Source organism: Esox lucius, chromosome 18 (assembly GCF_011004845.1).
Source record: "Esox lucius isolate fEsoLuc1 chromosome 18, fEsoLuc1.pri, whole genome shotgun sequence".
In the NCBI taxonomy this organism is placed as follows: Eukaryota; Metazoa; Chordata; class Actinopteri; order Esociformes; family Esocidae; genus Esox; species Esox lucius.
Genome location: NC_047586.1, coordinates 26448915 through 26466815, shown reverse-complemented (window position 1 = coordinate 26466815; position 17901 = coordinate 26448915). Strand labels below are relative to the sequence as shown.

The 17901-nt window shown below is 39.7% G+C and overlaps 1 protein-coding gene across 5 annotated transcripts in view; it reads left to right on the top strand.

The window, feature by feature from the left end:
- The window catches only part of snx9b (sorting nexin 9b), a 46631-nt gene that overhangs the window by 20238 nt on the left and 8492 nt on the right, over positions 1-17901 (top strand). The window contains exons 3-9 of one of the 5 annotated variants that reach the window (XM_034287786.1): positions 7633-7711; positions 10032-10197; positions 10513-10548; positions 11178-11301; positions 15751-15838; positions 16027-16152; positions 17435-17552. In XM_034287786.1, coding sequence (XP_034143677.1) covers positions 7633-7711; positions 10032-10197; positions 10513-10548; positions 11178-11301; positions 15751-15838; positions 16027-16152; positions 17435-17552 — 737 coding nt within the window. The remainder of the gene's footprint in view (positions 1-7632; positions 7712-10031; positions 10198-10512; positions 10549-11177; positions 11302-15750; positions 15839-16026; positions 16153-17434; positions 17553-17901) is intronic. The other 4 variants (XM_034287784.1, XM_010904068.2, XM_010904072.2 and 1 more) reach the window with 4 other exon arrangements.

The window sequence follows — 17901 nt, the reverse complement described above, 5'->3', positions numbered from 1 at the left end:
GCTCATCCTTGCTGAATAAAGTTGCTGCAAGGTCAGGTTCAGCTGGTGAGCATAACAGAGGGCATGTGGGTACGTCTCTTTCATTAGCGTCTGTACCCCTCGTACGTTTCCACTCATTACAGCCGCACCATCATAAGTCTGAGCGATCAGCTTTTCTCCCAGTTTCAGTGATTGCCTGCACACCCTTGATGCTATTAGAAGGGTAGAGTCCAGTTTTAAAAAAACCTGTCACTGTATTGTCAGGCAACATGTATCGCTGCACAACCACCATTTGTGATTTCCAGGAGACATTACAGGGTTTCCGGGGGTCATTAAAAAGCATGAAAAGTAATTAAATTGATTTTGTGAAAATCCAGGCATGAACTGGCATGAAAAAGCATGAACTTCGATGTTCAAAGGCATTAAAAATTATGTAAACCTGATGGAATAAAAACATTGTTTTTCACGATTTATTTTGATTATATAAACATCTAAATCAAATTTTGATCAGAAGTATAGCGTAATGGTTGACAGGCAGAACCTTTTAATTGGCAATTTTTTACGGCTGTCGCGACACCAGGTGTTAGTAATGCAACGTGCGGTGAGTGTGAGTTTACTGTCTATGGCGTGAGTGAGTGTACGCTGTGGCGAAAGAACGGAGGAAATATCAAATGACGGAAAAATGGAAAAATGCATGTTTCAGCAGAAGTGGTTGGAGGATGAACTATTCAGAACCTGGTTAAAGCCCGTCGACGGTAAACCTGGAGAGGCATTTTGCAGCATGTGCAAAAAAATAATCTAATTTTGCACAATGCGGTGAAATCACACATGCAGTCCGAGAGTCACAAGTTGGCGCTTAAAGGCAGGCAGCAGTTAACTAATTCGATCTTCTTTGCCGTGACCAGCAACGCAACTTCTGCTGTCACCACCACACCTGCAGCTGCCGCTGCTACCACCCCTCCTGCCAAAGGCCCCAGCGGAGCCGCTACAGTGACTGCCCCCAGCAGAGCCGGGACAGCGGGAAGACCAGTGACCTGCGAGTGGCATTTGGCTTGAATGCGACTTTGGAAGCGGAGGTGCTCTGGTGTCTGAACACTGCAGTGAAGCACCACTCATATGCATCCAACGAAGGTGTGAGTTATTTCAGAAAATGTTTCCTGACTCTGACATAGCCAAATCTTTCACCTGTGGAAAGGACAAAAACAGCGAGAGGTTGCAATGCGTGGACTTAAAAGAAAAGCACTAGAGGACGAGTTGGATGCACTGAGAAAGAAAAAGGCTGTGTTGACAGAGGTGTGCGCCAGCCTTCAGAAGGACGCTGATGACCTTGCTGAGAAAGCTGAAAGCAAAGCAGGGACACTCATGGCTCAAATGATCACCAAATCAAATACTCTAAGGAGGAGAGAGAAGGACAAATGCCTCGAACTGAAAAACGTTGAGACAGAGTTGGAGCAAAAAGGAAAGGAACTAAGACATATGCACTAATGGCTCCCCATGGGTGGATTTCCTCACCTGGATCCTCAGTGTGGGTGTGGGTGGATGTGTGTGTGGGTGTGGTGGGGAGGACAGAGGGTATTCCCCCTTAGAAAACAAAGTCTGGCTACACCCTGTTTCAATACCAGCTTTCAGTTCAGATGGCGGTGCTTACTTGAAGTTAGTCTAACTTTGGGGACTGGTTGACATGATTTTGGCGAATTTGCCTACTGCCATAAGCAGTATAGGTTCATTACTTTTACTTTTAATTAATCGGTGCATGTTGTTTTGAGATCCACGGGGCAGAGATGCGAGCTGCTCAGTGAACAGTGTTTTAAATATTTGTATTTCTGTTGTGTTCTTATTTTGTGAAGCACTTTGTGTTGCGTTTAATGACTGTAAACCTTCTTGTGAGCCATCTGACAGTTAAATTTGGATTTTCAAATATAAAAAATTGGCATTGTCAAATGCTTACAATTTGTGTGTGAAAGAATCTGCAGTTGGACATGGGCATGAAATTAGTTTCAAGTGGCATGAAAAAGGGCATGAAAAAGCATGAAATTAGATTTGCTGATACTTGCAGAAACCCTGCATCAGTTGTCTCATCTGCCTGTATGGCAACAAATTATGTATCATCCACTTGCTTGGCTATCTCCTCCCTGTACACTTCATACATAGTCTAACAGTTCGTTTTGTACAGTGCTTAGATGTCCCTTTGAAGATGGGCTGAGCGTCCTAGTGCCTCTGAAGTCTCGAATCGCCCTCACACAGTCTCAAATGCATCTGAATATTCCAGGATTCAGAGAGTCCACCAACTTGCCGTGCCCCTGCAGTGTGGTTTCACATTTTCCACACAGATAATACATGTTATGATCCAACAGAGAACGTACCTATTTACCTCCACCTGTTTGTAATGCTGCTCAATGGAGCGCCTGTATGCACTGTCAACTTGGGCTGCGACATTTACCCTTCCAAGTAAGCCCAATTTCACAGCATTGACCAGATGACTCCCACTGCTCTCAAGTTTTGCAATCCTCTCAAAGATGTTTTAAATCTTTGTAACCCGTCCTCGACCAAGTACCATCTACACCAAATAGCAGACATGGAAAACAGAAGAGTTCCTTCTTTTGTATGCTAACTGTTAGCCACTTTTTCTTCAAAAACCACTCCACGTTAAACCCGCGGTTACTTTTTCCAGCAGTTTGAGTGATGACAATATCCCGTGGCTGATGGGCACCAAGTCGCTTTACTTCAAGTTTCCCCTCCAAATTAAGGGTTTCAAACTGGTGCTTGAGTATGAAATCCACTTTATTTGTTTTCTCAAGTTACCTGGCCTTTGTGAAGCTAACAAGCTATCTAAGACAATCTACCCTCCTTGGTCTTCTTGCCGACTAATGTTGGCGCCAGACAGACAGCCAGTCAGGTCTGAAATACGGAATGACGCTGTAGTGGGGCTACTGGCTGTCAGCCCCACTTTGAATCAAATCAAATCATTTATAAATTATAATTTTCGAGAAATAAAAATTATAATTTTGTTGCAGTTCTTTCTGTTGACAACAGGTGGGGCTGTGCCACCTGCACCTAATGACTAGTCGCCCCTGTATAAAGCACAATTCATACATAGAAGCAATTCAATGTGCTTTACAAACAAAAAGAAAATAATATAAAAATACGAAAGTGTAAAAACAAATACTCAAATTAAAACATCATAACATAATAATAGGAAAATATAAGTTGAATAAAAACAGGATAAAAACATAGGAAGCTATACAAGTTTTAAGCCTAAACAGTGCTGTTAAGTTTATGCGCTCAGTCATAGGCATGTGAAAAGAGGAGTGTTTTTAACCTGGATTTAAAAATGTATATGTTTGGGGCACGTCTAATATCTTCTGTTAGTTTATTCCTGTTGTGTGCAGCACAACTGCTAAACGCTGCTTGGCCATGTTTAGTTTTGACTCTGGGCTCTACTAGCTGACCTGTGTTCATAGATCGAAGAGCCCTGCTCGGTTTATAATCTTCAAACATATCAGAATTGTATTCGGGACCTAAACCTTTCAGTGATTTGTACACTAAAAGCACCACTTGAAAATCTATTCTGTTACAGAATGGAAGCTAGTGCCAAGATTTAAGAACCGGAGTGATGTGCTCTGTTCGCTTGGTCCTGGTTAACATTCTAGCAGCAACATTCTGAATGACCTGCAGCTGTTTTGCAATCTTTTTGGGGAGTCCAGTTAAGAGGCCATTACAGTAGTCAACCCTGCTAGAGATAAAAGCATGGATGATGTTCTCTTGGTCCTTTGGGGGCACCATGCCCTTGATTCTGGCTATAATTTTTAAGATGATAGAATGCTGTTTTGGTAACTGCTTTGATATGACTGTTAAGTGTGAGGTCTGAGTCTATCAGAACACCAAGATTACGCACTTGGTTCCTGGTTTTTAGGGCCCGAGAATCCAGCTCTTTATTAATACTAGTTATTTTATTTTTGTTGCCGAACACAATAATCTCAGAATTTTCTGCGTTTAATTGTAGACAATTTTGGTTCATCCAGGTATTTATGTGCTCTATACAGTGACACAATGAGGGACTGTAAGGGACACATTCCAATCTATGCTTCTTGACACCATATTTTAAGACAGTGATCTACTCATGGGTCAATATAGGGTGATTAAGCATCTGTGTAATATTGGTATTTCTGTGGTGGCATGTGATCGGACACAGGGTGGAAGACAAGTATGGAGGAGCTGAATTAGACTGGTCAGATAGGCCCTATGCCAAGAATAGATACACCCGTGGTCAGTGGTGTGGAATCTGAACATTAACAATTACAATGTGAATGTACGTTTCATTGTAGGTGAATGTGCCTAGATAATGAGAACAGAAACCTCTCGGTTTAGATTATCTCTCTGTAGATTGTGCTCTACTAACCCCAGGAATGTTTTACATTGACCATTTGGCATGGGCGTTACTGTCTTGGAAACCTGATCTTTGCTAGGTAGACACACCCTTCAATGTATATATCAGCTTGTAACCAACATTACAGTAAGAAGAGATTGATTGAGATGAGATTGAGGTTGTGTAAGGAAGACCAGGTCCGTAACCTCGTGAACAAAACTTTCTAATGCTGCAATAAATAATATAATTTCTCTCTCCCTTGACAAACGGGTATGCAATAATTATTACAACCACTATACGAGACGGCTGATTTCTAACAGTGGAGAAGTCAGTGGCTGATATCTTGGAGTTGGTTCATGTTTCATTACAAAAGGACTGCTAAACTATATTTAGTTAGCATACACATTTGTCTTACCCTGATGTTGTACATTTGTTGTTGTGCTTAATGTGTAACAACTGCTGTATCACCTTCAAGCTTATAATAAATCATCTTGATTAGATTATATTGGTTTCCTGAATAGTTTATAGTCTTATGTTTTATTAAGTTTCTGGGAGAACTCACTGACAAACCTAATGGACACAGAGTTTTGACCAAATCATTTTCTACTAAAGTAGTCTTGACATAGCCCGGGGGTATGTTTTAGGTCATTACCTTGCCTTTGAACCTCGGAACAACTATGGACACCAGAGGGTATTGAATGGCGCTGCGGTAGCCATTTTGGTTCTGTAATCATTTACACCTTGGCTTTCTTTGCAATTTCTCTAATGGAAAAACATACATTTTTAATGGGTATAGTGGTCTGGGTTTTGTTAATTGTCTTTTTCTCACCATTATGATAGCAATTTACTTCTTGCAGTACAATACTGCTTTTACAGTTGTGCTCAAATGTTTGCATACCCTTGGAGAATTGGCAATATAAAGCACTGGAAAAAATTAAGAGACCACTCCTATTTTTTCATAAATCAGCATCTCTATATGTATGGCAGCGATTTCATTCCAATGTCTGTTAAATTCCAACAGAGTCACACCTCGTTTTTCTTAATGAGGTACTGATTAGGTGATTACCTGAACAAAATCTAATTTAATGAGGAAAAGTATAAAAAACCCTGCTGTGGTCATCAATATCCTCTTGCAGTGGGACCAGTTGGATGTCAAAAACAGTGGTAGTACCTCATAAGTAATTTAAATAAAAAAAAATAACTATTCAGCATGACAAAAGAGTTGAAAACAAAAGCTTTAAAAAGGAAAAGAAGGGTTCAATTCTGGCTTTAATGGCATAGGGATTCAGTGAGCGTCAGGTTGCTTTCATCCTGAAAATTTCAAAGACTGCTGTTCATAAGAATAAGGTCAAGCAACAGACATTGGGGACAACAAAGCTACAGACTGGCAGAGGGCGAAAACGATGGTCCACTGACCGAGATGACCGTCAACTCATTCGAATGTCACTCAACAACCGTAGGATGACATCAAGTGACCTACAAAAAAGAATGGCAAACAGCAGCTGGGGTGAAGTGCACAGCGAGGTCGGTTCAAAACAGGCTCCTAGGGGCAGGGCTGAAGTCGTGCACAGCTAGAAAACAAGCCCTTCATCAATGAGAAGCAAAGAAGAGCCAGGCTGAAGTTTGAAAAAGAACATAAGGATTGGACCGTAGAGGTAGGAGTAAGGTGATCTTCTCTGACAAGTCAAATTTTCAGCTTTGCCCAACACTTGGTCGTCTAATGGTTAGACGGAGTCCTGGAGAGGCCTACAAGCCACAGTGTCTCACACCCACTGTGACATTTGGTGGAGGATCAGTGATGATCTGGGAATGCTTTCGCAAGGCTGGAATTGGGCAGATTTGTCCTTGTGAAGGACGCATGAATCAAGCCAAGTACAAGCTTATCCTGGAAGAACACCTGCTTCCTTCTGCTCTGACAATGTTCCCCCAACTCTGAGAATTGTTTTTTTCCAGCAGGACAATGATCCATGCCACACAGCCAGGTCAATCAAGGTGTGGATGGAGGACCACCAGATCAAGACCCTGTCATGGCCAGCCCAATCTCAAGACCTGAACCCCATTGAAAATCTCTGGAGTTTGATCAAGAGGATGGATGGTCACAAGCCATCAAACAAAGCCAAGCTACTTGAATTTTTGTGCCAGCAGTGGCTTAAAGTCATCCAACAGCAATGTGACAGACTGGTGGAGAGCATGCCAAGACGCATGAAAGCTGTGATTAAAAATCTGGGTTATTCCACCAAATATGGATATCTGAACTCTTCCTAAGTTAAAACATTAGTATTTTGTTGTTGACAAATGAATATTCATTTGTTTTCTTAGCATTATTTGAGGTCTGAAAACAATGCATATTATTTTGGTTATTTTGACCAGTTATTTTCTACAAATTATTACTCTAAATGACAATATTGCAGTGGTCTCTTCATTCTTTCCAGAGCTGTGTATGGACCGAGGGTTTGTAAGTGAACAACAATAGTTGAGACACCTGTAGGAATTGTTAGCATCAACTAACAAGGGTTAATTTACTTCCATTGCTGAAGAACAGCTGTAAGTTGTATTACTTGTTCCCTGAAAAAAGGGTGTTTTTATAAATGATTTTCAGTTTTTGGTAACCTACACTTTTGTTGTTTTTTCTTCTGGCAGTTTACCGTTTACCTTTCAACCAAATCACGTTGTTCCCTGGTCTGGAACTGCTTAAATTTCTATGGAAACTGGAAAATAGTGTATGTGTTAGAACTAGAGATAATCCATGAGAAAGAAAGCCGAAAAAGTGACATGTGACATCAGGTTTATTAATATCATTCATAGTATCCCATGCAGTCTTCATGAAATGCAGAAGTGAGAGCAGCTGCAGTATATATTTCTGAAGATTTTTTTTTTTATTTAAAAAAAGATACACATATCAGGCACCTTATGCTTTTTTAGATATTTGTTTTTGCTGATAGGGCACTGGCACAAATATTACCCATGCTGCAGTAGTAAATGTGCACCTATACCATTGGACTATACAGTTGGACCATCAAAACTTAAAACACAGGGCTTTGAGCATGTGTGGTTGTGAATGTGAGTAAATACATTGAACAGAATGTGGATTAGATGCTAGACGTGACTTTTTCTTTAAGAACAGATAGCTATACGATAAGATAAAGGGAGAGTTGATGACAGAAAACACCAAACAACTGTCTTACCGCATCCTCTCACTTCATTTTGGCTTGGGGTCCACATTGCCAAGTTAACACTTTTACTTGCAGGCAACATTGTGATGATGTCACCCTCTCTCCCCCGTTAAGGTGGATGTTGGGGCCTGTAGTCCTCAGCCGGACACCCCTGACACCCCGGCCCCCCCCCCCCTCCTCTTCCCCCGACGAGGTAAACTGCATTGGGCTGGGATCAGGGGCATGATTTCCCCACCAGTCTAACCTGCAAGCATGATCTTATACTGTGCCCCTCCCAACCTTTTAATTGTAAATCAAGTTCCAGTTACTTTTGACCCAGACAACTGCAGCTAACTTATAAAAGGGGAGACAGTATCTGGAAGCTCAAAATCAGACCTCTAAAACTTCCACAAAAACACCCCATATGGCTGTATCCCAAAGATTACCTCTTCACAGATAAAATCTATTGATCAGCACCGTTCTGATACTTCTTTCACTGCTCTAGATCGCTCTTCATTTTGATCATATATGAGCACAGATAATATAAACTTTAAATGAGTGATTACAGCGAACAGCAAACAATCTTTGCCTCCTGGGAAAGATTGCTATGAACCCGTTTTCTCAATTTTACCATTGTTTGTGTATGTTGTCAACAAGTGTTAGAACATTGAGCTGAATGAGTCAGTCCTTCTGTGAGTTGGTGAATTTCACTCCTGTAATAGATTCTTCAGCAACAAATAGACAATTTGAGCAGAACGTCATTCCTGTAGTAGATTCTGAGGTAACAAACTTCAACTGCTTTGAGTTATTGTTTCCCTCTTCATTCCCCCTCTGTGTTTTGTGGCCTGTAAGTAGTGGTGGAACTGGATTTTGATCATTTTAGATTAATTCCAAATAGGCAATTAATTAATTTAACAAATGCATGTAATGTATAAAGAGTAGTACAATTACAGTACAAGTATCCAAGATAAAAGTTCTCTGGAGATTGAAGATGCAGGCACGAGTGAGGAAAATGCATGAGAGAACCTTCCCAAACTCCACTCTGGGTTATATCCCCAAACTAAAAGTGTGGGGTTGGTTTACTGACCTAAGGATAACAAAACTAGTCCTGAAGAATAGACCCCCTTATCATCTAGGGACACATTCCAATCTATGCCTCCTGACACCATATTGTAAAACAGAGTGATCTACTCATGGGTTTAGCATAGGGGAATAAAGGCATGAAACTAGGTTCTGTAATCAAACCCTAATATAAACATTCTGATAAAAGAACATTACCAGACACACAGTATATAGGCTAGGAAATAACAATTGGGGAAAATTATAAATGGCTTATACCAAATACTGCAGAATCATCGAATACGTAAATAGTAGAAGGTAGAATAAAAATTTTTCGGTTCCTTCAATAGCCTATTAAGTCTGGTCAGGAAAGTCCTATCCAAAAGAGTATACACATCCCTTACAAAAACAAAACACACAATTGCTTTCTGCACGGCCTCTGTCTTGCTCATTTGCATGGTATGCCATTGTTCTGTAAGCTGTGAATTTATGGATTGACTGAAGATTGCATGTGACGTGCCTGTCAGTTTTGTTTGTGTGGTCATCCACCACATGTAGTCCTTCCAACCAAATCTTTTATTGACTATGCTATGCAACAACATGTAGAGACCATCCAAAGGAGAGCTTCTGCTATTAACCTCCTCCTGAAAGCTTTAGATTTTTTTGTTTCTTAAATTGAGTTAGTAGTATATTTCCTTTTTCATAATAAACAGCAATTCACATTTTCAGGTCATTTTATTATGTACTCCTAATATTTATAATAATAAGGCAACACGTGCCCTAGCCATTGTCCAAAGAGTGCCTGGATCAAATCCCTGAGCTGACAAAGATGAAAAGGGCAGTCTTTGATTAGGGCAGTTTACAACAAGGTGAAAAAAATACCTTGGCTGTGATCCCACTCAGTGGGGGCCTCAGAGTAATTGAGATATGCAAATTTGAGATGTTCAATTACACCCACTTAAATTTTTATTATCATCAATCCCTAATACATATAAGTACATATAATACTTTTTTTAAAAAGGAATTCCACACAATGTAAGCATTGCACCGTAGGGTTTATATATCGTTACCGGGCTTAAATCTGAAGGGAACCACATTGGTTTCACTCATTGAATAGTTGGCTACAAAGGTACGTGTGTATTATTTTGTGTACAGTGATATAGTATGTTGATGACCCCGTTAAATCTGACAGACTTAACTCTCACTTTGAGGATTTCAGAGCCAGAACCGTCAAGTTGATTATATGCTGTGAGTTTAGGTGCAAAGTGTTGTGCGTGCGTGTGTGTACACATATGCTAGGTCCTCTGTCCGTGTTAAAACTGCATGTGTGTTTTGTGAGAACAGCATGTTTTCTTCCATATTTGTATTAATCTCTATAAAATCTGTTCTGTCATTTAAAGCCAGTATTGGTTGATTGTTAAACAGGCTATCCTCTACCCTAACCTCTCTCCCCCTTTCCTTGCTCTCTCCTCCAGGCAAGTAATGGTAATGACCCATGGTCGGTATGGAATCAGGACGCCACTGGAGGCTCCTCCAACAACTGGGCAGCGCAGCCGGAGGGCACTGTAACAGGCAAGAGTGCTGCCCCTGACCCCTGGGGCTCCAACACACAGGGGCACCCTCAAGCCTACCAAGGCCCAGGTAAGAGACACTGGTCTGGGGGAACTAAAAGCCAAAATATTATTTTAACTTTTTCCTTCAGAAAAACATATTTTTAGGAACATTTCATTGTTCATATCTATGTGATGAGTTTCAAGAAAGTAGCCTTTTGGCATGCCATGCTTTGCAATACCTTTCTTAGGCGTGGTTTTAAAGCAAGTGATGTCGTTGATAATTCTGTCTGCCTAGGTTTTTCACTTCCTCTTCAAAGCTATTCATACCAAGTACAGATGTGAGTGATAGAATGCATTGAAGATTATCAAAATAACAACATGCATTTTCTTTTTCCTTCCAAAGATATCTATCCATATCCCTACATTATTGACTTTTCAGGTATCTAATCATGCATTGCCTGCTGGAAGTGGTTTCCTATTGGTGCGAGTGTTAACCGCTTTATTGTTATGAGAAAAATATCCAGCATGTTTATTTAGAAAAATGTAATGTCTTCTTCTCTTACAGGCATGTGTGTGCATTGTGGTTATATTTGCCCTGAAGAAAGCCATTTGTGTAATTCTAAATCTAAAATGAATTAATTGGTTCATTTGAAAATTGCTAACTGTTGACCTAGATGATAGATATACCGAGGTGATGTATTGACTGGTCATAGGTTGCGGTCTCTTTTTATAAACTTAATTCTTCTCTTTACATAAAACAGGGTTGTCTAGTACAATGGTTCTCAAACCTCTCATTGGGTACCCGAGATGTTTAAAACAAAATGTGTAGCCCTTAAGTGACTCCCCTCATTTAAGGACTTGATAATTTGAAGATAATTAAGAGTAGTTGTCCTAGCTCTGGAATAAAACTTAATGTTCCCTGAGGAGAGGTTTGAAACTAGTGGTCTAGACACTAGTGCATGTTCTCTAATCTCGGTTGTGGTTTTATTATGCTGAATTGCGTTTCTTTTGTATTTGTAACTAATAATGTGTGCTTCTCTGTGTGTATGTGTGTGTGCTTGCGTGTAGGCGCAGAGGACGATGAGTGGGATGATGAATGGGATGACGTGAAGTCAAACTCTGAGTCTGGAGAAGGAGGGGCCATCCAGAGAGGTGGGGCTACCGGCTCCTCAATGAAGATTTCTCTCAACAAGTAAGACAGAGCTGTCTACAACCTTCTAACTGAAGCCAGAAATGCAGGCAATCTATTTTACCATTTATAACTACAGCTATATCTAGGGCATATTTAATACCAGTCTTGGTTCGGGACTAAGAAGTGTACATACAGACATAGGAATACATATACATTGAACTCCCAAGGTTTTTGGACATTGTCACATTTCTTTGAAATAGTATTATGCCAATAGGGTTAAACTGACTTAGCAGTGACTTAAAGCTTTAATTTGATGTTGTTTTCATCCAAATTGGATGAACATTTTAAATATTACAAAACTTTTTGTACATTGTCCCACCATTTTTAGGTACCTGTCTGTTATTGGCCAGATTCGTTTTTTTGCATCATAAGTTTCAGTGCCATTCAAGTAGGCCATCATATGCATGTCTCAGCATCAGTACTTAAAACTCTGTCTATTATGGAGTCTTGCGTTTTATCCCTGTTGCTAATTCTACCACATATCCTAGTCTTATATACTTTAGTAGCTGGGAATCCTTGACCTCTACAAGGGCCAGGCTGTAGTTGATGTTTATATATAAGGCTGTTGTGCAAGAACTTCCTAACTATCTCATTAAAACAAATACTTGAATAAACAGCATTGTGAAACTCGCCATCAAGACAGGCTGATCCTAGAGACACAGTGGGTCTACTCTTTGTTGGGTTAAACTGCTTCTGAATACAGTGATCCACAATCATGTAATTTCATGCCTAGCAGCTTTAAGCTTGCCGTTTTGATCCATATAAGTCAATTTAAATGTATGATAAATTCACTTTTTTATTGTTAGTTGTGATTGTGTTTTTCTTAATGGTTGCTTATCTAGAAAGCCTTTTTTATATTGTAATACAAGGCTCAGCTGTGAAAGAGACCAAGGTCTCATAAGGCAGATGAATCAGACTCAATAGATCAAAGGGGAACAATTATTTGTTCTTAAATCAACCATTTGCTACATTACAAAGAAATGAAGCCCTGGTTTACTCAGCAATGACAAACTAACTGGGAGGCCACTAAAGGGGATGAAGGAAGGTATTTTCTGCGTTTCACTGGTAGTTACATGTGTCTACACATCCTGCTTGTACGTAAACCACAAAATCCAGAGTTCATAGTGATTTCATCAAATTAAACTGTAATTTTTTAGCAATGTCTATTGCCTGACAATAATGTTTAGCAACATTAATGTTTAGCAACTGGGTCACACTTGAAATCTAAATAGCCGTAGAAAAATGTGTCAACCTAGCTATTCTTCTGTGTCGTGGCCATTAGAAACATTGTTGGGTCAAGTGTAATGGCTCTGTTGAACAAAAACAACCACTTCCACCCACCACCTCTAATGTGTTAAAGCAATTGGTGAAACACAAAGGCTACAACAAATTACTAAATTATTTTTTAGACAATACAGGAGGGTCATTTAAACATTAATATATTTGGTTGAAATTTCCCACCACAGAATTTCTGAAATACTAATCAATTTACATATAGAGACTGAAAAAACACCCCATATAGTATCTAGCAGTGGATTATTTCTTTAGTAACATTCCTACAGATCAGGATGTAGGCATAGTGGTATCAGTGACTATCCTATGTGGAAGATGAACAAACCAGCAAACCTTCAGAGGTAGGTCATAAGATGCAAACCAAAATGTGTAAAGTTACTGACTGGCCAAGTCAATCACCCAATCAAATGCATTTGAGAATGACTTTAATGCTGAAGACAAAACTGAATTGTTTGAAACCTGTCCTGCATGTCCATTTAGTTTATTAAGTTCCCCAGCAGTAGTGTTGGATGAGCTTATGTTGCTGAATTGCTCTGGCTTATTATGCCCAGGACAGTAATGTTAATTACCATAACGTAATCTGTTATCATAATAGATGTGACATTCTGATGATTTAATATTGCATGCTATTTCTCCCTTGTAGAAATGGCTATATTAGATTTTTTTTGTGGCAGTGTTGTTGCCGGTGTTAGTGAACTGGCAATGGCAGTAAACCATTAAACCACGCAGTCTACTCATTAGAGAAAGGGCTCACTTGGCAGTTGTACTAACTGACTCTTAACAGGTAGTTGGTACTGCATGACAATCAAGCTTGGGTTAAAATTTAGAGACCACTGAAAATTGAATGCTTCTGTTCCTCACTCAAAACCTTCCTTTTCAACTTTTTTGGAGAGGAAAGAAAAAGGTGCAAGGGTCTCTTTTTTTCCGGAGCTGTATATTAAGGATCAAAATCCTGCTAAACCGGTCATGCTGGATGATGTTGCAGGCAGCATAATGTTCACCACGGCGTCTCCAGACGCTTTCACGTCTGTCACATGTGCTCAGTGTGAACTTTCTCTCATCAGTGAAGAAAACAGGGAGTCAATGGCGGACCTGCAAATTCTGGTGTTCTCAGGCGAATCCCAATCGAGCTGCATGGTGCTGGGCTGTGAGCACAGGTCCCACTAGAGGACTTTGGGCCCTCATGACACCTTCATTGAGTCTGATTCTGACAATTTGGTCAGAAACCTCCCGCTGGAGGTCATTTTGACCTCTTGCGATGGTCCTCCTGTTCCTCTTTGCACAAAGGAACAGATACTGTTCCTGCTGCTGCATTGACACCCTTCTACTACCCTGTCCATCTCTCCTCTTGTAACAGCTTGTCTCCTGATATCTTCTCCAAGCCTTTGACACTGTACTGGGAGACAAAGCAAATCTTTTTGCGATGGCACATATGGATGTGCCATCCTGGAGGAGCTGGACTATGCAGCCTGAATGCTATCAGTAGTGACAAGGAAACTAGCAAAATGCTAAAGTAGAGAAGAATCAGTCAGGAAGTATAAGGAGAAAGCAATTGTCTGTGACCACCATCTGCAAAACTATTCCCTTTTTGGGGGTTGTCTTGCTGTTACCTCTCCAGTGCACCTGTTGTCAATTTCATTTGCACCTACAAAGGTGACATTGATTTATAATCGCTTATGCTTCCTAACTGGACAGATTGATATCCCTGAAATATAATTGACTTGGTGTTATACTGTGATGATTACATGTTCCCTTAATTTTTTTTTTAGCAGTATACAATGGATTAGTGGGAGGAAATAACTTGGATAACTGGATTCTTTTGATTGTTTCTCAGAAATTATTTCATGTTGAGTTAAAAAGAAATACTGAGAAACGTATTGGTTTTGGAAAAATAAATGCCATTTAGAATTTGATGCCAGCAACATGTTTCAAAAAGTTGGGACAGGGGCATGTTTTTGGGAACTGAGGAGACCAACTGCTGTAGTTTTGAAAATAAAATGTTTTCCCATTTTTGCTTGATATAGGATTTCAGCAGCTCAACAGTTGAGGCTCTCCTTTGTAATATTTTTCATTTCGTAATGCACCAAATGTTTTCAGTGGGTGACAGGTCTGGACTGCAGGCAGGCAAATTTAGCACTCAGGCTCTTTTACTGCAGAGTCATGCTGTAGTTATATGTGCAGAATGTGGTTTGGCATTGTGTGTGCAGCATAGGTTGCTCCAAAACCTGTATAGATTGTTCAACATTAAGGGTGCCTTCACAGATGTGCAAGTTACCCATGCCATGTGCACTAATGCACCCCCATACCATCACAGATGCTGGCTTTTGAACTTTGCGCTGATAACAAGCAGGATGGTCCCTCTCCTATTTAGCTGGAAGATGCTGCGTCCAAAATTCCCAAAAATAATTTCAAGTTTATAGATAATTGTTTTCAGAACTGTTCCTGAGCCCAAGCTGTGATCTCCACTACAGAATCGTGTCTGTTTTTAATACAGTGCCGCCTGAGGGCCCGAAGATCACGGCAATCCAATATAGTTTTTTGGCTTTTTCGCTTAAATGCAGAGATTTCTCCGGATTCTCTGAATCTTTTAATGATATTATGTACTGTTGAGACCCTCAAACCCTTTGCAATTTTACATTGAGAAATTGTATTCTTAAATTGTTGCACTATTTGCCAGCGCAGTCTTTCACGGAGTGGTGCACCCCTCCACATCTTTACTTCTAAAAGACTCATTCTATCTGGGAAGCTCTTTTTATACCCAGTCATTCTTGTGAGATGTTTTGTAGCATTACATAACTTTTCCAGTCCTTTGTTGCCCCTGTCCCAGCTTTTTTGAAATGTGTTGCTTGGCATCAAATTCAAAGTGGGCATTTATATATAAAGAAACAATAACATTTCTCAGTTTAAAAATGTAATATGTTGACTTCTTACTATTTCTATTAAATATAGGGTTTAAATGATGTGCACATCATTGCATTCGTCCCAAATTTTTTGGAAACAAGGTTGTAACTTACCAAGAATGTCATTGTCGTGGCATTAGCTGAATATTTTTGCCTACCTTATTTAACCCATTGGCATTGGATTTCCTCACTGTCAGGTGTTCCTTTCCACCTCCTAAAATTCCTAATGCTTAATCCCAGTGATTTCCTTTTTGAGCAGGTTCCCCGGGTTCTCCAAGTCTGGTCCTGAGCTGTTCCTCCTCTGCAAGCTGCCGCCCAAAGGAAAGGAAAAGCTAACCATCTATGTACGTTGGTAGTGCATTTTGAAAAGTTTTGCAATTTTTAGGGCTGTAATATTTTCAGTTAGCTCTATGTTGATATTAAGGTGTTCTGTTTTTATATTTAATAATTTTGTCCATGCTCTTATTTCAAAAATAGTACAAAGGTAGTATGTACTGTATCTGTTTTCAGTGTTTTCTATATCTTGTCTTAGATGGGTGAGGTCGGTCCAGTGTGGTCCTATCCTGAGGCTCAACTTGATTGTGTAGTAGCTGACCCCAAGAAGGGCTCCAAAATGTATGGCCTAAAGAGCTACATCGAATACCAAGTCATACCCAATGTAAGTCAATCCATCAAGCTTTATTCATATTGCACATTTCAAACAGGATTTTCTCTTTTGTATTTTTAGACATCCACATATTTGATCTTGAATTAATTGCATATTTCATACATAGATGAAACACAATGCCTTTGGCATACAAAGTAAATAAATACAATTTAAAAGAAAAAGATAAAACATGATATAATACCAACAAGAATTAGAAAGCTGACCAAAAAAATCCACCTAGGGAAAGGGAAGGCACCCGCCACACACAGCCTTCACCAGCTTGTAAGCTGGAAGGGAGTATGTGTAGACAGACAGGTTAGCTCTGCTCTGGTGCCAATCATACACCTTTTACTGGCAAGTCTCTTGCTTGCCTGTAGCTAATTAGTCACCAGTCTTTTAGTTAGCTACTGTTTGACTGGTTTACCTATGTTAGCCCCTACAAAAGGAAAATTCTTATTTTGTCTTCTCACCTAACCATAGGACTTTCCCAACTGCATCTCATTATTACATTCTTCTGAACAGTCTATTATCTTCAATGAAAACAGATTGATTGTATCACTTACCATTCAAAAGATATGACATTTGTCATTGCTAAATTTCTTTCTTTGTATCATGCATTGAAAGGACAAATTTTACGTTCCTTAAAGCAGTTCCAAAACGAGTTCTAACCGAATTGAGCACATAACCATTAACTATTTGTTTACACCTTGTTTAATCATGTAACAACCTAGGCCTGTGTGTATTCTTTGCACCAAACAAAATGTTTATTTGCTAATGAGAGTTACTACATTATTGGGTGGTGACCTGTCCCATACAGTTTTGTTCTGTTTGACTTAATGTTAACCTTTACCTTTTGTTTAGGGTAAATGTAATATCCCCCTGATAACTTTACCTCTGCCAGTAGCCTATAAACATTTGTTGTGCAGTACAAAAGGAAAGGGGATTAGCAAACCATTTGGTGACTACAGTTGTCTTGCCCCATTACACTATATTTGAAGAGTTAAATACCATTTTTGTTTACCCAGTGACTATGACACCAAAGACACTTGTGACTGGACTCTTGACTGACCCATCAGTGGCACAGACTCTGACTTGACACAGACTTAAAGTTTAGTGACTTGATAACATCCCCTACTACTAGGCAGTGTGAATGGCATTAATGTTGCTATCTCTATAGTTTTTACAAACACCCTATGCAAAAGTCTGATATTGCTAGCTGCCTTGTTGGGGGAAAAACATGGCTATACAAATCATTGTCATTATAGTGCATATTGATATTGTGTTTCTGTTGCAGACCACAAACAGACCTGTCAATCACCGATACAAACACTTTGACTGGCTGTACGAAAGACTCTTGGACAAATTTGGTTCGGCCATCCCTATCCCCTCTCTACCGGACAAGCAGGTCACAGGTGAGAGTCTATTCTCTATCTTTTCAACTTAAAGATCTTTCCCAGCTATTCTCAAACTTTTTTGTGCCAATGACTGGCACATTATGGGCTTCTTCCTCAGGGAACGCTTGCATTAAAACGGAATATTGCTTTTATATTAAAAAAAAATCTGGTAATACAATTTATAACAATGCAGTAAAAAAAGATTACATACCCGAAAACATTGTCCATCAAACAATTTCTTTCTATATTTTCTATCACACATAAGTTATATTCTTAAAAAAGGCCTTCAGGCTACTACAGTAATAATGTTAATAAACGCACCCACACCCACATATCTGACAAATTGTGATTGCCGTTAATCAGAATG